Source organism: Tinamus guttatus, unplaced genomic scaffold (genome assembly GCF_059628265.1).
Source record: "Tinamus guttatus ecotype Peru unplaced genomic scaffold, ASM5962826v1 Tinamus_guttatus_pri_ptg000226l, whole genome shotgun sequence".
Classification (NCBI taxonomy): Eukaryota; Metazoa; Chordata; class Aves; order Tinamiformes; family Tinamidae; genus Tinamus; species Tinamus guttatus.
In genome coordinates, this window is record NW_028288760.1 from 4,331,354 (window position 1) to 4,352,348 (window position 20,995).

The following is a 20,995-nucleotide window of genomic DNA, read 5'->3' on the forward strand; positions in this document are numbered from 1 at the left end:
GCGGGTCCTGCGCAACTGCGGCCCTGCGTGTCCCTGCAGCAGTTAACACCGTGCAAGGAAAAAAAAAAAAACACGAGAAAGCAAGAAGCAGACAAAAAAGGAAAAAGAAAGAAAGAAAAAAGGGCAAAAAGCGGCCCAAAGCAGCGCCGCGGGAGGGCCCCCCGCCGCGGGCCGGCTGTGCCGGGGGCGCGCGCGGGGCCTCGGGCAGCGCGGGCAGCTCCGCGCGCGGGGCCGTCCCGGGGCCGGGGGCGGCGGCAGCGGCACCGTCAGCACCGCCCCGGGGCCGCCCCGCGCGCGCTCCCGCCCCGCTCCGGCCTGCGTGGCAGCCGCGCGTGCCCGCGCGCGCCCCCGCCCGCCGCGCCGCAGCCCCGGGACGGTGAGTGCGGGGGGGGCGGGCCGGGCCGGGCCGGGCGCGCGCGCGGCGGGAGCGCGCGGCCAAGTTGTTGCGGGACGCGGCGCTCGCTGCTCGCTCGCTCGCGCGGGGCCTCGCGCCGCCCGCCCCGCCGCAGGTAACGGGGCCGGGGGGCGCGGGGCGGCCCGGGGAGCCGCGGGGCAGGGACGGGGGCGGCCGCCACGTGCCCGGGCCGGGGGAGGAGAGGGGCGACCCGCGCTCCGGAGCGGGCAGGCCGCGGCGCCTCCCGCCGCGCGGCCGCGGTCCTGCTCAGGCGGCCGCCGCGTGCCGGGCCCCGCGCGCGGCCCTGCCCGGCCGTTCCCGGCCTTCCCGGGCCTCCCGCGGGGCTCCACGTGCCCCGCGCCCTCGCGGCTGCCCGGCCCCGCGTGTCCCTCCGCGCCGCCGCCCCCTCGCCCCCAGAACGGGGAGCCCGAGCCCAAACGGGCACCGCGGCGACGGCAGCGCGGCTCTGGGGGTGGATTCCGCCGCGCCGGGCCCTGCTGCGGGAAATGGTGGATTTGGGAGCTCGCGCCCGGCCCGGGTGCCGGGAACGCTGTTCCCGGGAGAGCGGTTCCGTGGCGGTGGCAGAAGCGGAGGCCGGTGCTGCGAGTCCGTGGCGCCCGCGCGTCCCGCTGTCACCGCCGCGGCCCCTTCCGAAACGCTCCTGCTCTGTGACTCATGAGTGTTGCGCGCACGGCGTTGGTGCTGTTTTCATATTTTGATACATCTCTTGACGTTGAGTCAAAACTCTTTCCACTGCTGTTTTTCCCTTGTCGGCGTTCTCTGTCACAGTCAGGCTCTTTTAAGCACATTAAAAAAAAAAAAAAGTCCAAAAAAAAAAAGGCAAAAAAGGAACTTGTCTTAGATGCTGTCCCATTTCCAGCAGCCTTATGATAAAAAACAGCAGGAGGGAGGAGAGAGGCTTTGCTGGCGGTGGGAAGGGAGCATCCCCTGCGGGAAGGGGATTTCTGGGCCGGCTGCAGTGGTTTCCAGCCCAAGAGGGACTTGTCGGAGCAGAGTTGAGGCTTTCCTGGCACACCAAACCCCCGGCCCTGCTGTTTCCTCCCACCTCTGGAATTCTGCTTCCTGACAAACGTGTGCATTATGCACATAACTTGAATATGACTTTTAACCTCTTTCTTCAAATTATTTAGCATGCATTTTGTGAGGGGGAAAAAAAAAAAAAAAGTGAAGCTGAATAAGTCAGACTCTAAAGCCAGGCTGGGAACCTGACATAATTTGTCGCGCCTACATTTTTGATGCTACCCTGAAGTTTTGATGTCACTGTGTGACACTAACACACATGCTGAAAATGTTGGCTCTTTCTGTAGAGCCTGGAGGTGGAGGCCACGCTGCAGAAAGCAGTGGGAAATGCTGAGGTTTATCTTGCAGGCTGCTTTCGGCCTTTGTTCAGGCCCAGCTGTGTATGAAAATCTGTTTAAATGGCTTTAAAAAGCCATTCTGTTAATAGTTATTTGTTAATAACTCTGTTAATAGTTATTTACTTGCAGTAAAGTAGGTATTTTGGTGTGGGGCAGGAGCTCACATATGTGCATTTATGTATCCCTGCTCTCTCCACTGCAAAATGCAGATAGTTCTTAGCGAGTTGCCCTGTGCCCAGAGGAGCTGCTGGACGTGCCCGGCGGCTCCCGCCGCCTTCGGCAGCGCCGGGTCCGGCTCCCGGCGCGGGAGGCGCCTGCGAGCGGGGCCGCCGCACGCGGCCAGCGCTGCGCTAAATTTAAAGCAAGCAAATTGTCCATATGTTGCTGGAGGAGAGGGGGAAGTACTGGATGGAGAGGCCAAAAAAAATGAATGATAGAACTGGGCATCGTTCTAACCTGGGCTTGATTTTGCTTTTTTCCTAAATGAAAGCCCAGTCGGGATACTCAGTGTTACAGAAACAGGTTTGAAAGCTGGACTTTGTGGTTTTAACTTCTGTTCTCCTAATATACTTTTCTTAGATGCTTTTCTTACAGAAGAGAGCAGTCATGGTATTAACAAAAGTTGCCTTTAGTTTTGGCTAATGAGAAAAATAAATAAATGGAACCTCATTTTAGAAGTTGTTTACTATTCTTGAGGATTCTTTTAGACCAGGAGTATTTAGAATTATTAAAGGTCAACAGTCGTGTGGATGGAAAGCAGCCATGATGCTATTCTAGTTTGGAGCACAGAATTAAGGGAGCCGGGAACATCCATTCTTCTCGAACACAAACCCTGGCATTTTTCTTGGAAAACAATCAGTTTTGCCTTCTATGCGACCTATGGTGACTGGGTGGGCACAGGCCTACCCAGATACCAGGGACTTGTGCCCTTTGTGTCCCCGTACCCGGCTCAGTTGCAAGGGGCCTGCGAGGAGCGGTGGCCACCGGCGATGCCACCGCTGCTGCAGGGAGGCGAGAGGCGCCTGCAGAGCCTGGGGAGCTGCTCTGAGCTGCTGCTCCCGGCGCGTGGACGCGTTCGACGGCTGCTGGGAAAACCCTGGGGCTGGTTTTGGCAGCGAGGGGCTTCGTTATGGTGTTGGGATCCAGAGTTCCTGAAAAATGCTCCAGCGTGCAATATGAACTCGGGAAAGTCAGCGGTGGCTGCGAAGCAAGCTCGTTTAGAGATGGTGGTGACAAACATGCTTATTAAATATAGTATATATCCATAAATATAAACAGATTGATGTACATGTATGTTTTAGAGGAGCAGGTCCAAGAGATTCTGTGCATTGCCACGTAAACATGGTAGGATAACTGAGATTAGTCTGAATGAGGTGACATGATGGATCTGCTTGCCAGACCAAGAGTTCTGTCGATTCGGTCAGCTTTGTTTGATGTCCTGATGTTTGGAGAAGAGTGCTCTGGGAATGATCTAGGAGTCTGGCGTTACTGCGTTTAAAGTGTCTTTTCCTTCTGCTTCCCTACGCTCCAGAAACTTTCTTGCAAAATGGAAAGCAGACACTGAATATTCACGCTACTGAAAAACAATTGATGTTTGCATCAATGCTATTCATCACCAAAGGCCTCAAATCATGATGTTTGGCATGGAAATGCCGGCTGCTCTGCTGCTGGCTGACAGATAGGTGAGGCAGTAGAGCATTTAAGAAAAATATTAGGTAGATCTATGCATCACTAAGCTGAACACTTATTTTTCAAGTGACCTTTCCCAGTATAAAATCATATGAAAATTAAAGGTTATCCAAAATGGACAAAATTAAACTTTGGCCTTGGAAAGCGTGAGGTCTTCGGAATAGTTCCATCTGTTATTAAGGCCCATTAGCTCTCGCGTTGACGATACTCGTCCTTCCCTCTGCAGAGTTTACAGTACAAGCGCGCACAAGCGCTTAGCAGGTTCCTTTGCTTTTCCCCGGTGGATCTGTAGGAGCCTTGGGAGATGGGGCCGGTCTATCTCCCGGGAGGACGGGCGGGCTGGAAGGGCTGGCAGGCCTGGGCCGGCGCGGTGCTGCCGCCGGCGCTGGCACCCGGGTCGGAGCGGCGAGGTGCCGCTCCAGGAGGTCGGACGGGTGCGCGGTGCCGCGTCTGCTCTTACAATCACGGTCCTAGGGGCGCCCAGGACGTTCCTGCAGCCTCGTTTGCTGCTGCGGACGCTTCGTGTCCCTTCTCGTCGGTCGGGTCGCGCTCCCCGCGGCGCGGGCGCCGGCAGGAGGAGCAGGCGGTGGGCACGGGCACGTGCACGGCCCGGCTCCGCGCGCCCGGCTGCGGGATGGCGCGGGCTCTCCCGTCGCCAGCTTCCGTGGCGCGCATCCCACGGCATCCCAAGTTAAGAGGAGGAAAAAGGCTTATCTAGGGAAAGGAGAAGGCGTCCTGACACGGAGGTGGTGTTGGCATCTTTTATTTATTTATCGGTGTGTGAGTTCTTGAAATTGAATAAAATCTAATTTAAAAGCCTAGCTTTTTTTCAGCATATTGAGATTACTGCAGTATGTCTAAACTCCATAGGAAATTAAGTCTTCCAGAAGATGTGTCTGAAGGGCCCCGGGGGGTTCTCGTGTCCTGGAGCGTGGTGGGAGGCTTCTGAAGGTGGTTCAAACGCAGCACTCTAAAGCCAGCAGCTCTCCGCATGGGTAGGAAGGTCTTCTGCTATCTTGGTTATTCTTACACGCATATCGGATAGGATCAGGATTACTTCAAATTCGAACCTGTGCTAAGTGTTGAAGTGTCTGGGCTTACCACAAGTGTCGTAGCTCTGCGATGTGCAGAGTCTCTTGAGTCCTCTGCTTTGCAATACATTTCACAATGTTTCAGAAACAAACTTTCTATTTTTTAACAAAAACGCAGTCCAGTGTTATTTAGCTGCCAGTGTTTAATGGTGTGTTTTGCTTTCTCTCGTGGCACGATGCTGTAAAGCAGACAGTTGGTTTTTGCAGTCGTCGTGCCGCTGGAAGCCGCGCGCAGGGTGTTTGCAGCGTGTGGCTCCGGCGCGAGCAGCTGCCTGGCGCAGATGGAGAGGAAAGAACTTCGGAGCGCTCCCTGCTCCGAAGAGGTTTCCATACAGAACCAGGAGTAACGTAATCCAACCTTTTACTCCAATTTGAGTTTCCTGTTACACGTTCAAGTGAACTGACAACAGGCTGTTTGCAACCAAATAGTGCAAGTGAACAAAACTCTAGGAATTTATACTCCATGGCACTGTTGAAAACTCAAGTTTTTATTTACAAGTCTGAATGTATTATTTGATTATTTTCTGCTCTTTAAAAGAAATAGGTTTAGAATGATGGGATATAATAATAACAATTATTATTCAATATGGGCTATATCAGGTTAGGGCAGCCTGATCCTCCTCGGGGTGTAACTCCTCCTTCATTAGTGACACTGAGGTGGTTGCAAACCTGGATTTGCCTTTTCCCCCGTGATGTGCAGATATTGGTGGGGCTGTCTGTCCTGCCTTGTGTTGCACAACGAGATCAGATAGCAGGGAAGCGAGCGAGGAAGCATGTGGCAAGCCCACATTTTTAAGAAAGTCAAAACACAATGACGTTCCAAAAAGAACAGATATGAAAGGCCTAAAATGTTGTGGGTTTATTTTTTTTGTTCAAACTGAATATTTTCTGCAGAGTTCTCAAGATGATAGAAATGGAAAAAATGTATTGTTGAACTTGCCCTAACTTGAAGTGCAGTTCCAATGGTAAAACCTAGTGCATAGTTACAGCGCTCCTGAACGCGAGGCCTGACTTTCCCAAAAGGCAGAAGATGGCAGGTTTTTATATTCATAATGCACCTGCCATATATAAAAAAGTATTTTGTGTATTTATATCTGTGTAAATATAAAAGATAAGGTTGTTTCTGCGGCTGGCGCAACGCTGCGCTGACACGTTGCAGTCCTGGGTGCGTTTCTGCTCCGAGCTCCGCAGCGGATCCCAGCGCGGAGCGACGGGACGGAGGGATCCGGTGCCGCCTTCTCCTGCTCCTTTGGGCCTTACTGGGAATTGCAGCCTCGGCTGCGCCCGCGGGAGCCGGGGCTCCCCGTTCCCTGCTTGTGCCAGCTCCTGCCCACCCCGAGGAGCCGAGCGAGGGGCGGCAACGCGGGGCCGCTAATGCCAAGGGAAAGGGCAGTGCTTAACCTTTGGAAGGGGCTGGCGCCGGGATGCGCGCGGGGCCCGGCCGGCTGCTCCGCGAGGGAACGAGCTGTGATTCCTCCTCCTTCGGAGCCCGTCGTCCTCTTCCTGCTGCGCGGGGACGTTTGTCCCTCACCTAGTGAATTTTGAGCCGTCGCGCTGGAGATCAGAGTTGCTGCAGACGGTGCAACTTGTGACACGCCTGGGGAATGCTGACCCCGGGGATGGATTGCAGCTTCGCAGTAAATCTGATACGATTCCTTTGAGGAATTTAAATTGTAGCCGCTGTCCGGTCCTTACCCTCTCGGACACTTGTCTCTGCCATCCTGAAAAAGCGCTTTTTGTCCTTGTCACGACCTTTTGTGCCTCTTGCGTAAGAACCGCGGTGAATGTCCCCAGTGTCTTGGGGCAGGCGCTGCGCGGGCGGCGAGGGGACCAGAAGGGCTGGGGTTACTTAATGGTCCTTCTCCCCAGGCAGCAGGGACTTATGCTAAGATAGACATTAATGAACATGCGCAGTGCTGAGGTTCCCTTCCCTCCTTCCTGAGAGGTCGGCATGCACGAACTTCCTTAGTTCTCGTGTTGGTGAGCTATGCAAAATTGAAGTATCAAAAATGGGAACGAACAAAAAATGTTAAAATGAGGAAAAATACCTGAGAAGTTGTATGGTTTGTGTGTGTGTATGTGCGTTTTCTTTTAATATAGAATTGTATCACAAAGAAGCGAATAAATCACAGCCGCGTGTGTCTGCATGTTACCCTTTAATCAGTTTGGAAATCTAAATGGTGACTTTCAGCTGTCACTATATTAAGAACCAGTGCCGCCTTTTGTGGCGGTCTGTATATACTAAAGTCAGTATTATGTAGTAAATATTCTTGCTGTGTTTTCATAATCATTCTACTTAGAGTAAGTGCTTCTTGGGTGGGTATTACAAATCTGTTAATCTTTATGGTATTTATAGGGTAATTTTTAACTCTCTTGAGCTTCTTATTTCCTTACAGGTCAGCTATTCAATTTATAACACTGTCAGTTGTAAGAACTTTGTTATCCAAGGGTAAACAGTGCTGGGTACAGCTCTTCACCTGTGTTTGCTCTTAGCTTTTGATATATTAAGGTATGCGCTAACTTACTCTGTGAATTATTCATTGGGATTTCTTTTTTTCTACCTTGTTAGTTCTCTAAAGTGACTGTGATGACTTATTTTTAACTCTCTGCAGAGGGGAAAACTTGCAGTAATTCTCTCTCTGCAGGAGAATAAAAAAAAACTTTTGCAATTACTTAAGTCAAATTTGCTGCAAATACTGCATGCCTCTTCTGGTTGTGTGTTGATGTAGTTGCTTGCGCAGTCCCGCAGCACCAGCGATGTTTGAGCAGCAGAGGAGGTTCTTCCTGTTCTTCCTGGTGCTTCCCGGTCTCGTTGCACACAGCGACGCTCTGGATCCCACGTCAAACTCGGGTTGTCTCTGCGAGCGCAGAGCTGCCGAGGGCCGGTTGGGGTCCCAGGGCCCCGCGGCGGGTGAGGAGGCCGAGTGGGTTTTGTCATGGTCTTACTCTATTTGTCGCTTTTAAAGTGAAAATCTGTTCCGGCTCCGCGGGATTTTGGGAGGCCGGGCTGGAAATGCTCCTTCCCGAGGGTGCCCTTCCCTCGCGCTCCGCTGCGGATGCTCGTGGTTCCTTGCAGAGCGGGGAGGTCGTGTGCCCTCCTGCTGCCAGAGCCCTCGGCCTGCTGAGAAAAGAGAATCGTGGGGTCGTAGGGTGGACGAAGAGGCAAATGTAGCAAGTGCAGGCAAAAAATCCTTGGAGGCGGGAATGGGAAGGCCGGGCTCCGATGGCGCCAGAGCTCCTGCCCGCACGAGCTCCTGCAGAAGGGCTGGAGTGGGAGACGTGGAGAGGGGCAGGCGAGGGCAGAGCCGTGCCCTGCTCTGGATCCGCCGCCTCCATTACCTGGGAATTCTGCAGCATGATCTACTGCGCTGTCCTCTTTATGCTGCTCTGTTGTGTGTTTGTACATACTTCTGCTGCCCAAGCAGCTTTTGGCGTCTGTGGTGGCTCTTTGAGGATCTAATAAGCCCCCCAAGGAGCTGCTGTTCTAGTTAGGCTTTCCCGTCCTCCTGGAGCTGAACTTGATTCATGCTCGTGGGCCTGGACCCTCCCGAGCTCGCAGCACCCGGCGCTGTCTGCGCTGACGCCTTAGGGCTCTCTGATATTCCATTAAAAGAAGAGCCCTCACTAATCTGTGTGTGTTAGAAGAGCGTCCAACAGGTAACGATGGAAATGAAGGGTAGACAGCTCAAATATTTACTGCTTCTGCATCATTCCCTATTCCTTCAGGGACAAGGTGAATGGCAAAGAGTATTTTTGCACTTCCTAGACCATCTTGTCTGTTCCCATCACACGAAGTCTCGGAGGCTCCTTCCTGCCGTTTGCCAGCTTATTTCAGGGTTTTTGGGATCGGCATCTTTCTGTTGGCGTCTTTCCTGCCACTTGAGTGGTAGGAGCTCGAGCAAAAGGGAGATGGGGGCCCATGGGAGGTGTGATGGTCGCGGTGTTTTTGAGTGCTTGAACAAGCTCTTTGCGTGTTCGTGTGCAGGGCGAAGTTTGAAATGAATCCCCGATCATTTAGTTTTGTCAGGCTTGGCCAAAATAACGTGCTGTCGGGGTTACCGCTCGGCTGAAGGGGGACAGCTGGCTGCAGGCTCGTTTGGTCTGTGCCGTAAATGGCACTAACGAGTTTGCCAGAAGCGGCCAGGTGACGTGAAGGATACATTTCCTTGTAGGAGAGCGTCCATAGCTCGTTACACAGACCGTGTCTACGCTTTATGTCCTGCGGAAGCGTGGGTGGCCGCGGTGCGCGGCGTCTTCCCGGGGCGGCCCTGGGCATCGCGGCGGCGCCGGGCGCCACGTGGCTCTGCCCGCGCCAGCCTCCGGGACCGCCAGGCCCCTGCCCCCTGCTGTAAATTCTCCAGGGGCTGAATCATCATCATCGTCGTCGTCATCGCGCCGTGAGTAACGCGGTGGCCCCGGGTCGCTCGAGGCTCCCTTGAAGCCACCCTGCGTGTCACGGGCCGTGCTCCGGAGGCTGGGCTTGCCGCTCTCTCAACTTTGGTCTGATCTGAAGTAGCCCGAGTCGGAGATTTTTAATAAACAGGCAGAACTTTAACCGACGGGAGATGTCTCAGGTTCATTAATAAGCATTTTTTTGCTTTACTCTTATATTTTTCTTAGGTATATTCCTCTTTTCCACACGCTGGCTCTTTTTAAGCGAGTTGTTATACAGCTGTTGGCTGCAGTGTGGGAACTCTGTCAACTCGCGGGAATTCGTACTATCAAAACAGCCTTATTGTTTTTATAGAAACCTTGCCCACACACTCCTTCTGCTTTCCAAACATCCATAAATCCCTGCAGGATCCTGCTGACATCACTGTGGTGATCCACATATTTATTTTGTGACAGTGTCTAGTGGTTGGAGCATCGCAGGGAGTCAGGACGGACGGGTTTCGTTCCCATGTTTGACTCCATCTGGGCCTGTGGTCAGCTCGTTTTTAGTGCTGTTGCTCGCTCACCGCCCGCAGCATCTGTGCAGGAATATTAAAAACCTCTCTGTTATCTGGCAATCTCTGCAAACCTCCAGTGCGGGCTGGGTAAATGCAGAGGCTTGTGCTTAATAAGGGGGTTGTGGAGGGGCGCTGGGGCCCTGCTGCGCGCTCGCTCCGCGCCAGGCAGGATGTCTGATGTTGCATAATTCTTTCCTGCAGCCCAAAGACTTCCGTTTCGCCCTCTCGGCCTGCAGAATATTTCTGGCTTTATTGTTCAGTCTCCGCTGTCAGTTCTTGGACCCAGAGAGTTTCCAAATATCGACTGCTCGTTAACTATTCAATTAGCTGGTGGAGAGTGAATAATTATTACCGCGGCTTCTTCTGCCTACGCGACTAAAAGTCAGTGGTTTTGTATTTATTCATATTTCATGCTAGCCAAGCCGATGGGTCCATACTCCCCGCTTCGTTATTATACCTCTAACATCAGGGTTTTTTTTTTTTTTCCTGTAAGGCTTTTATAAATATTTACTCCACTAGAAATTTTTGCAACCAAATAACTTGGTCGGCAGCTGTGCACACATTTTGCTGGATTGGTAAATTTTTCATGCTTTGGGGAAATAGATTACATTATCCGTGCAAAATTACTTCTGTTGATGAGGCGTAGTGTTTTATTCACAGGTATTAACAAGCTTTCATTGTAGTTTGCATTGATGCTACTAAACCATATTGCAGTTTATTCTGAAGTACTGTAAATATTTCTGATTCCTTTGTGACGCTCTCGTGTTTGCAAGTCCCTGGCAGGAGGAGCTGCGCAGAGCGCCCGGGGGCTGCGGGACCACGTTTCACGCCACCGCCTGCGGGTTGTGGCCTGTTCTCCAAACGGGCTGCCTGGTTTCTTCCCTTTAGTTGTGCCAGTGCTGTCACCCCGAACACCTCTCATCGTGGCTTTGCTCACGGATCTCTTACGGGAGCTGGAACCAATGCTGCGTTTTAAGAACAGATTGCAAAGGGATTTTCAAGGTCTCAGTTCTTGGTCTCATGCTCTCTGACCCTGGTGCTTTTTTTTAATCTTAAAGGCCACTTAATGTCTGCAAAATAACGGAGAGGTTGGGCTCAGTTTTCGGGAAGGCAAGAGCAAGGCAGGATGAGTTAGCCGCGCTCTGCGCCGCCTCGCGCCGCCGCCGGTTCCGGAACGTCCGGAGCGGAGATCCCTTGGCGGGGAAGCTGGAAAGGGCCCCGCGGGGCCGTCCTCGTGGCGAGCGGAGCCCGGCTCTCCCGCACGTGGGCCGGCAGACACAACATGGGCTCGATCCAAGACCGCACGGCCGGGAAGGAAGCGCAGGGTGGGCAGGGCGGCAGGTTTTGTGGCGCGAGGAGCCGCCGCGGCGCGGGGCCCCGGTGTGCCGTGCGCGGCGCTTCCCGGCGCTCCCCGGAGCGGTCTGTGCAGGCCTCTCCGCGGGAAGAAGTTGGCCCCGGTTTAAATAGGCGGTCTTGTGAATCCTGCAGGAATCTGGGCACGCAGCCCAGCGAAGGGAGAGTTCTGAGCAAGAGCTTCGTTAACCCTGTGTGTCGTCGAGCGGGAGCAGCGGCGCGGGCGCACGCGGAGCCGAGGCCGCCCTGGTCCTTCCTGCGGCCGGCCCCACCGGGCGAGTCCCTAGGGAAAACCGTGTCCGTGCGGGAAGGGAGACGGAGCCGCCTCGTGCAGCTGGGCACAGAGAGTCACGGCAGCTTTAGCATTTGCAGACTGCTGCTCTTACAGCCAGGCGCTCGGCAAAACTGCTCCTCCGTTTCTTTAACAGCATAGATAAGACTTCTGTCGTGATATAAGATAATACAGTCCTTAGCTTATTTTGAGGAGGGGGAAAAATCCGCAGCCGTGTTTGTAACCTTGCTGCTTCAGCAGGTAGCGAAGTGCCGGTTCCGTCCCGGGAGCGGCGCGTGCCGCCGTTTGGCGCTCGCCCGCGGCCGCCGCGGGAGCTGCTCTCGCCGCTCGGGAAGCTCCGCGCGCCCTTTACGAGGTGCCTTTGAAGTTGCCTTTGGACTGGAATCGTGTGAGTCTAAGGTTGGCCAGACTGCGTAATTTGCAGCATCACTTCCTCTTGCTCCTGATTATGAAAAATGTAAATAGTTCAAGCTGTTGTTCTGACATTTTTGAAGCAGAGTGAGCGTATCTGTCCTCCTCCCTCCATTTTCCCTGCGTTTGAGACTGCGGTGTTGGCTCTTTGTCCCTTCAAACGTGCATGTGAAGGGATCCAGAGAAAGCCCGCAGAGCAGAGCGGTCCCAGCAGCCTTCCTGGGTTTTGTGCCTCTCCGACACCGATCTTCTCTTTTATTTTGGCACACCTAAGCTTGCCAGAGACATTTGAGAAGTTGGCAATATTTCAGAAGTATTTCAATATTTCAGAAGTATTTCTGTGAGGTTGATATTTGTCAGCTCTTTGGGAGAGTGTCAATGAAAAGATAGCTGGTTGCTGCTAAGTGTCAGCGTTCCTCATAACGTGTGTATATTTTTTGCACGTTTGGGTTTGCAGCCCTGCATGCGGGTGCTCAGAGCGGTGGCGTTGAGCTCGCCAGCCGAGCGCGGGGGCGCTGGGGACACGGCGGTGTCGGGAGCAGGGGATGCAGCCGGCGCGGTGCGCGGCGCCGGGGCACGCGGAGCGCGATTCCTGGTGCCGCTCGTTTCGCTGGCGGGTTAACGATGCGGACGAGTCAGCGTTGGGGCGACAGGGTACATTACGGATACATTTCCAGCCTGTTTCCAGACTATATTTAATCTTTTCTTTCATCAGAAATGAATGAATTCTGAGCAGGTTAGCAGAAATGTTCTTATATAATTTGGCTTCAGGCTTGAAAGCTTTATTGCATTGCAAATTAAAAGGTAAGCGTGCTGTTGCATGCTTAGCCATCAATATGGTAAAATTCCAGGTAGTTTTTTTTTTTTTTTTTTTTTTTTAACGTGTGCTTAATGCCAGTAGTGGCCCGAGAGGTCTGCTTCTGATGTTTCAAAGGATGTAAAAATGATTGTAATGAATACCTTCATAAGGCGCAAAATTGCACCTAGAAAAACATAATTATGCCACGCTGGCATCTTTGTCTGCAGCGTGTACATAAGTAACAACTAGTTGGGGAAAAATTGGGAGCTGCTGTTGCTGGGCTGCATCTGCCGCAGCAAAACCCTCTGCAGAGGAGCTGCTGTCACCTGGCACGGAGCTGGCAGCCATCGATGCTCCATTCCAGATGTCAATATGCGTTTGATATTTAAATCTTAAATATGTATGTACATGGCTTGGGTATGCGTGGCGTTCCGGTAGGAAATTCAGCGCAGTGAAATAAGAGATAGGAACCGTCCGGTTAGGCTGGCGAAAAGGAACATTTATCTCATGGTCACATCGATTCCTTAGTCATAACTGTAAATCACCAAGTGCTCTTGGCCCCGGTCCTGGGGCTGTTTAATTGGGGCCACGTGAAACCACCCTGTAATGAATGGCTTGAGCTCCATAGCATTTAAAGCATTTTCAGGAGACTTTTAAAGGCAATTGTATCTTTTGATTTGGGACCAAGTTCTAGGAGGCTGATTTTGCAACACAAGAAGTATGAACTTAGTGGGATTAAATCCTTGCTCCAAATCCTTGTCACGCACTGCAAGGAGTAGATAGTTTATGAGAAAAGTGTTTGATGAGACTACGAGGAACAATAAAAAGGGAAGAAATAATTATTGTTTAAGAGCTGTTGGTGTGTTTGGAGCCGTAAGGGACAACCTATAGAGCAGCCCAAATTAGCTGTTGTGTGGAGGAGATAAGTGTGAAGAAAACCAGGATGGGAAGAGACAGAGACTTGTGAGCCCAAAGTAAGGCCATGGCTGCCTTGCTGCATGCGAGTGAGAGCCAAGGGAAGTAATTGGCATATGCAACATTTCATTAAATTTATTGTGTTAAACTAAAGCAGCATCTTGGGACATAGTGATAGAGGGCAGGATGGAGAACGCTGCAGCAGAGCCTCCTCTTGGGAAGTTGTTTGAGCATGAGAGGTGTTTGTCCCCAAACCAGAGCACAGGGTATTAAAAAAGATAATGTCCTTTACTAAAAATGGGGCTGGGGACCTGAACTGGCTGCAGAGTTTGACACGGATATTTAATTGTCGGCAGGAAGCTTTTTGCTTTTTATTGACATCTCAGTGGGATTTTCTGAATAGCTTTAAATTTGTTGACTTAATGTCATTTTGCTTCTAGGTATGGAACAGTGAATTACAATGGCTGTCACTGCGTTTGTTTAATGAGTATCAGTTGTTGACATAAGAATATGAAAAAGCTTTAGGGGTTTTGAGCTGTTCTCCTGCACCGTGCTCAGTTAATGGGTTTGGGTGTCGTCGCGACGCCGGCGCCCTGCTCGGAGCTGCTGAGGCTCCGTGCGGGACGTCGCGCGGGAGGAATTATTCCAGCACTCGAAAACGGGATGTGTGGCTACAATGCTAGAAATGTCAGTGCTGCTTTTTGTTAGTTGCTGGTCTCTGGGCATTTTGCTGCGTATGTCCCCATCTTTTCTAGGGGACTAAATTTCATGTACAAGTTTTGCTGCAAGCTGTGATTTGGGCAGCAGGTCACCGTAAAATTAGGAATACCTGGGTACATATTTGTGTGTTTTTGTACTATGAGCTGCTTGTGGGCGCCTGTGCTTTCAGTGGCCTTCGCCCAAAAAGAGATGGTTTCACCTTGTGCAGCAACATGGTTTGAGCTTTGTCCTTCTGTGTCCCCTGCCGCTCCCTGAACCCAGGTAGTTCCCTGCTGTTCAAAGGGTCCCTGCTATTAAAGCCTGGGAAAGTAGATTTCTGCCATTTTGTTTTCCCTATGTCTTTTAGGGATTGCTTCACTGAGGACAAATACGATTAAATTAGATAATATATTTGCTTTTTTGTCATGGATGGAAATTCTGAAGCTCCCATCTTGTGTAATAGGGAAACCTCAGTATATCATTTTTGAGAGTCTGTTCCTACCTCCCTTTATTCCGTGTTTTCCTGGTCTTCCCATATATACGTATATATACACACACACACACACACATACATACAGTTACTTAGTTTCTTTGTAATCTTAGGCCTAAAATTAAGATTTTCAAGCTGTTGACTGCTGATGTACTGCCCGTCAGGTCTTGATGTTTTTTTGTGCCAGCTCCCTCATTGCGATGCGGAGCTATCTGTAAGGAAAAGGATCCCCTAAGGAAAAGGATCCCCTAAGGAAAAGGATCCCGTCCTTCCTCCACAGGGCTCAGTGCTTTCCAAGCCGCCTGGTCATCCGACATTGCAGGCGAGTCGGACCTTGCTCCTTTTGGGCTGTTTTTAACAAAATTGCAGCATTTAACGTGGCTCCCACCGCGTTCTCGCCTGCCTCGTGCACTTCAGTTGCATTCCTTATGTTTTTTTCTCTTCAACGTTTGTATTTATAGTTCTTCAGTGTTGGCAGGTGTGTATTTCACATTAACATGAGGGGTTTTTTTGGATGTTAAACTGCTATTTGCTTATGGTAATTTCCAGTCATCGGAGGGTGACTGTTGAGAGAGATGAGCAGAGAGGGAAAAAATTGTCAAGCATTTACAGTAAATAGTCTCTGCTTTTGGAAACACTGTCAGAAGTTTAATTGTTAGGTTCAAGTAAGTTTGTCATGTGCTAGACAGAATCAGTCTGCTGTAATGAACCGGTTATGCACTTCCAGCAGCAAAAAGGGAGAGTGAGAAAGCAAGGGATGCTGAGGATTTCCCGTCACCTTGCGCTGCAGAAGGAACGGGGGGAGGCTTTTTAACCTAGCCTGTAATTAGGTTTTGCATGGAAGCATATATTACCATGCCTGCCTTGCCAAAGCTCTTCAGTATGATGGATGAGATTTAAAGGTTGATCTGACTAAATTGCAATGAGAATACTAACGACAAAGATATTTCTGTTGTGAAATATTCCTACCAGGCATCATAGCTGTGACATAAATGCTGTAAGATAATGGACAATAAAAGTCACTCGGAAATAATACTCTCCTAGGACTGGGCTGCCTTCCTCACAGCACGTACCCTGAACTAGAGCAATAATGTAATCATAAGCCAAGATCATCATTTAAATATATAGGTAATCTGGCATAGCATCCTGACGGGTTTATGTTATGGGGAGGTTAGCGGGCAGCGCGGAGGGACGCGGTGCCAGCGGGTACCGGTGTGCCCAGGGTGGGAATGCGGAGGGCCCGAGCAGGAACGTGAGCGTTTTGGAGCCGCGCGTTTATGGAGATGGGGACTGGAAAAGAAGCACGTAGAGGAGCCGGCATCTCGGGCGGTTTTGAGCGCTGTTTGCACTGTTATATCGCGTTATAATTGAGGGCGTAGGCGGAGGTCACAGGTACAAAAAGCCATTTAATGTTCCCAGGGTTTAATGTTCCCTGGAAGGGCGCAGCTGCCCCCGCTTTGCAGCCAGCGGTGCTGAGGCTCCCCGGCTGTCGGAGCGGGAAGCGGAGCACTGCTAGGAATATCCTGGAGCTCCTTCCTCTGGGTAGGCAAGTGTGCCTGGCGTTAGAGGGAATACATCGCTCGTCTCATCTGGTGTTCGAGTGGCTGTATTCCCTACTAATACATTTATTCTGAATTTTTGATACCTGACCTGGGTGCAAGCTGTGGAGATAGGAACCTGGAGAAAACGGGGTGGAAGTTTTTGGCATCCTAAGTATTTTCAGTGCCCTGTCTCCCAAACTTCGGACTCTGGGGGAAGTGAAGCAGCGCTGCGTGGTGGTTTCCTCCGGGGCTGGCGCCCGGCCCCGTGCACAAAAGCAGCTTTGTGCCCGTTTTCCCGGGATGCTCCCCCGGCGCTGGGGTGTCCGCTCGGCCCAGGACCGCGCGGCCGCGCGAGGCCCCGGCGCGCTGGACACGGCCCCGCGGGAGATGCGCGAGCGGAGCCTTCCCGGCCGGGCCTAAAGGCCGCCGCGTTCCTGGAATGCCTTTCCCAGATGGTGGGATCCCGCTCGTCCATCCGCTTTCTGGAAAGATGTGTGTTGCTTCTGCAATGTAAGAAATGTTTTAATTTACTGCCATGGGCCGGGCCCGCTCTGACGCTGTCTGACAGTGCGGAGCTTCCCAGGAAATTTGGAAGCGGCAATAAGAAGCCTGTCACTTGAGGAATGAGAGCGCAGAGCCGGAGCAGGGAAAACGTGCCAATGTGCAGGGAGCTCCTTCCAAGGCCTCTTGTCTCGTTTCCCACTGTCATGTTTGGCCGTTTATACCGATGAAAAGCTCTGCACGTCCGGAGCCGCGTTGTGTCCTCCGCCCCCAGAAACCAGCAACGAGGAGGCAAGCCCAGGCCGGAGCCCGCTGTGTCTGGGCTGCCTCTTCCTCTTGCCCATTTGATTTATTTATCTTTTTTTTTTAATGCTGTATTTTGTCAAGGGTGTTGCTACTGTGGTACATAAAGAGTGAATTTGTGCATCTTAGTCCAACCGTTTGCAGTTACATCCCAAAACACCCAGCGCAGTCGGCTGGTTTTGGCCCTCCTGTCCAAGGTTTGTCTCGAGCGGAGGCGAGCGCTGCGGGTTTTCCGCAGTCATCCCCGGCAGCCCGTTCCCCGCTCGGTGTTTTCATTTGGGGATTGCAATGAGAATATTGCTGGGCCGTTTTACAGAGCGCAGCAGCCGCTGAGGTGCCCAGGCTGACCCTCCCAGAATAGCCGCCCGGCCGGGACGCGCCGTTCCCGCTGGATCCCTTTCCAGAGCCGCTATCTTGTTCCTGCCCCTTCCTTGGCTTCCAGCTGCAGCGCTCCCGAGCGGCGCCGAGCCGACCCTTTTCCCGGTGGGAGGCAGCGGACCTGGTGCCGAATCGGTGTTGGGCATTGCCCCTTGCACCGCGTGGACACGTGCGGTGTCTCCAGGCTGTAAATGGGAATTGCTGAATTCCCTTGGGTAAGAGGCACAGCGTGAGGTTGTCAGGAAGGTGCAGGCCACACCGGAGGCCTTCCCCGTGCCAGTGGAAAAGCAGGAATTCTGCATTATGTCCTCCCTTTTAGTACGCCACCTTTCTTAAAATCATGAATAATGAAATAATTAAGCTGGCTGTGACAGTGCATGCAATTTTGTGATAGCTGGTTGGAAAAGATCTGCTAGGGGCCTGTGTAGGTGACAATTGCTAGCCTGGCAAGGACCAAATCGCTGCAGAAATTCTTCTGCGTTGTGTCTTCCTCCCCTGCTCCCCCCGTGGATATTTCAGATACTTCTGTATTTTAAGCTGGGCGCTGGTCGTTGCCCCCGTGCCAGGCGCGCACTATTAATACCCGCCGAGGTCAGGTCGTGCTCTTTGACTGCGCGGATCCTCGCCAGCTCCCGGAGGGGGTTTCTGTGAGCGCTGACGGAGCGGCACCGGCCTCGGCATGGGCAAACTTCTTATAGCAAAGAATTTACCAAACCTAAAACTTCTTAGCCTTCACAGCTCTCAGTTGAATGTGTAGCAGAATAGATGAATAACTACTATTCCAAATACAGTAAGAGCATAAGAGTCCCTTCAAAGTCATAATGGAAGTTTTGGTGATTACCATGCCTGAATCACTTCTTACTCTTCCTGGGAGAAGTCCTTGGATGCAGCTTAATGTGGAGAGGGAGGTGTCAGGGAAGCTTAGGAGGTGCTGGAAAAGCCGGGGTTTAGCAGATGTGATGTGGAGAAATGCACATCTTGCACCACATCCGATTGCGTTTGCCTCGGAGCAGATGGATTGAAATAATGCAAAGCCGATACACGCACTCAGAGGAGGGCTAGGTAGCACCATGCAATTTATGGGGAGGTTTTGAATATTGAGAGCAGCAGCTTCAGCTTTCTTGTGGCTCCTTTGTCTCTCTTCGCAGGAGGACGACGTGCTGACCTCTACTGAATTGCTCCATGGCTGACTGTGCTGGGCGTTCAGCTTCTGTGCCTTGTAGCAGCACCAAGTGCTGTTGCAAAATTCATATTTGAGTTGACAAAAGCAGTGTCTTTAGTAGGTAACCACTGACCAAAGTATACTCTAAAAGGGCCCTTTCCTGCTGTTTTGCTTATTATAAAAGTATTTTGAGAAGCAGGAGTGTGTTTTGGTATCATCGTTGGTGTTCTCAAGAGTTGGGCTGTGCTTGGCCTGTTGCCGCTTTCTTGTTGCTCGCGCTCAGCAGTCCCTGTGTCTGTGGGTGACGAGCTTCAGTGGGGCTCGTGGTAGACAAAATTGTCAAAACTGAGGCAATCGGAGGGCAAAAAGGGGGACTGGGTTCCTGCCGTCCATGTGCAGGCCCAGCCCTGGCGAGGGCCACGCTGACGGGACTCTCTGCTTCCTCCCCTTGCAGCGCAGCCGCGAGGCCCAGTCTGGTATGTTACCATGGAGGGGCAACACAACCACCCGCATCATCTAGGGGACCAGAACAACCCGCTGTGCAAGCTGCCAGGCCAGGACTATCAGCATGATCCCCAGGTAAGTCCCTATTCTCACGTGCGTTATCTTCTTGCATTGTGATAAGAAATGCTGAGGAGAGAGCTTCCAAATGCAGGGAAAAGTTCATCCTGCGTGAAGTGTGAGGATCTCCGGCCGAGCCCGGGAGGCTCCGCGATCCTTCTCCTGCAGTGCTTTGTCTCCCCGCTGTGATGCGTTGTTACAGTGGTTCCTTCTGGTCCCTGCCTCTATTCTGCATCATTGGGGTGGAAATCAAGGTAAACTGGTGTTCACAGTAGCTGCAGTACTGTCGCTCTAAACACCAGATTGGTGTTTGAACTCTGCCTGCTTTTCATAGGACGTCTGACTGTTTATCAGGAAGCCCTTCCATGCTGCGAGGAGTAAACGAGCCATCGTGGAAAAGCCACCACAGAGAGGATCTCTAGGACTTGGGCTCCCTGTCCCCTCGGGGACGGGAGCGGAGGTGTTAATCTGTCATCCTGAGCATGTTGTCCAGTGGTGCTCAGGATTCCTTAAACAGGAAAAGGCCGTTACGAAACCTGTATCATAACACAGCCTAAGGTTTGCAAAAACAGTAAATTGCCTGCACATATGGCACGATGGATGCATTTTGTGCAGCACTGCTTTGCAAATACGTTGTATGGAGCAAAGCCCCCCTCTCCTAATGTAGCAATTTGTCATATTAAGTCATTTAATAATAATTGAATCCCCTTGATTAATCTCTTAGAATTAGCCAGTTGCATTTTGAGCAATTAGGGTTAATTACTGCCTCATTTGGCAGGATAGAGCCCCTGTAATTATTTCATGAACAAGATTAGGAAGTGTTCCTGTGTAGCAGATACGTTCATGGCATCTCGGAGCACATGTTAGAATTTGTAATGACATAGTTAAGTGTAATTAGTAGCTAATAATCTGTGTTGTGCTGTTCTGCTGATGCTGAGTGGGCTCATTTTGCTGGATGGTCGTTGCTTAGGGAGGACGCCCCTCAGACTTCCTCATACTCGAGTTGCCTTCATAGGGGTCTCTGAGTATATTAACTACTCTGAGAGCGATCCAGGTTGGAAATCGGACAGCAGCAAAGATTTTCCTTTGCTTCTGCTGTCTTAAAACATGATGCTGAGTAGCTATGCATAGGGAGTATGTAGGAAAACATATAGGGGGATTGAAAATGCGCCTCTTCAGCAAACTTGGGATAGAAATTACTGAAGATTGAAATGTTTAGTGGTCAGATGATAAAAGGCTGATGATTTGGCATGATTTCTTGTTACATATTTCTGATTTTGCATTTACATAAACATAAGTATATACCATCTTCAAATTTCTGGTACCAATTGCCTGGTAGAATCCAAAATTACCTTATTAATAACATGAACTTCAAACGACATTGCCTGCGTGTCAGAAGTCTTTGGTTCTTTGCAGACTTGCCCCAGCAGCCCCGCAGTGCTGCTCACCCATCCCCACAGCTCCAGCCACTCGCACTATTTGTACTTTGGTTAACTTCTCCTTACAGCTTGCAATAGAGCTTTGTATTTAGAAGTTTTCTAATTGGAATAAGTGAATATCTAAACATAAGAGGCTTAATGAGACACCATTTTAGCTTCTGGCTACGTTACCTGCCTGACATTACTCTGAAGTTTGTTGAAAAGAAGTGTTTTTTAGTAATGTTCTTACACGCAAGTGTCAGTCACTTACATCTCCAGATTACTTGGAGTTTAGTAATAAGAGGTAAAAATACCTTAGTTTAGCAATAAGAGGTAAAATTCATCAAGGAGTAAATCAATGCTATAAAAAATATGGACCTATAGTTTTTGACTAAGCATTTTTATTACATGGACATAGTAACTGGCTTTTGAGCAGTCCTTTTATATTCTTATTAAACATTTAAGCAATAGAACGGTTCATAGGAGTTTCATTTTGGCCTGCTAACACAAGGCAGATCATCCAGGTCACCTGGCAGTAAAGGCTGTCATCAGTTTATCATGTCTAAAGTGCTGAGCTTATTTCTCTGTTAATATGAATTTCTTTGCTGACGTGAATATCAGCTTGGTCTGCTGTTTTCAAGCTGATGTTTCTCTTCTCTGCTGTCATTAG

At 51.1% G+C, this 20,995-nt stretch overlaps 1 protein-coding gene across 2 annotated transcripts in view; it reads left to right on the plus strand.

The window, feature by feature from the left end:
- The first annotated feature begins 498 nt into the window (after nt 1–498).
- NEK6 (NIMA related kinase 6) overlaps nt 499–20,995 on the plus strand; it is a 42,046-nt gene continuing 21,549 nt past the window's right edge. For both annotated transcript variants that reach the window (XM_088525398.1, XM_088525399.1), the window contains exons 1-2: nt 499–509; nt 18,801–18,925. In XM_088525398.1, coding sequence (XP_088381524.1) covers nt 18,833–18,925 — 93 coding nt within the window. In that variant the 5' untranslated portion in view covers nt 499–509; nt 18,801–18,832. The remainder of the gene's footprint in view (nt 510–18,800; nt 18,926–20,995) is intronic.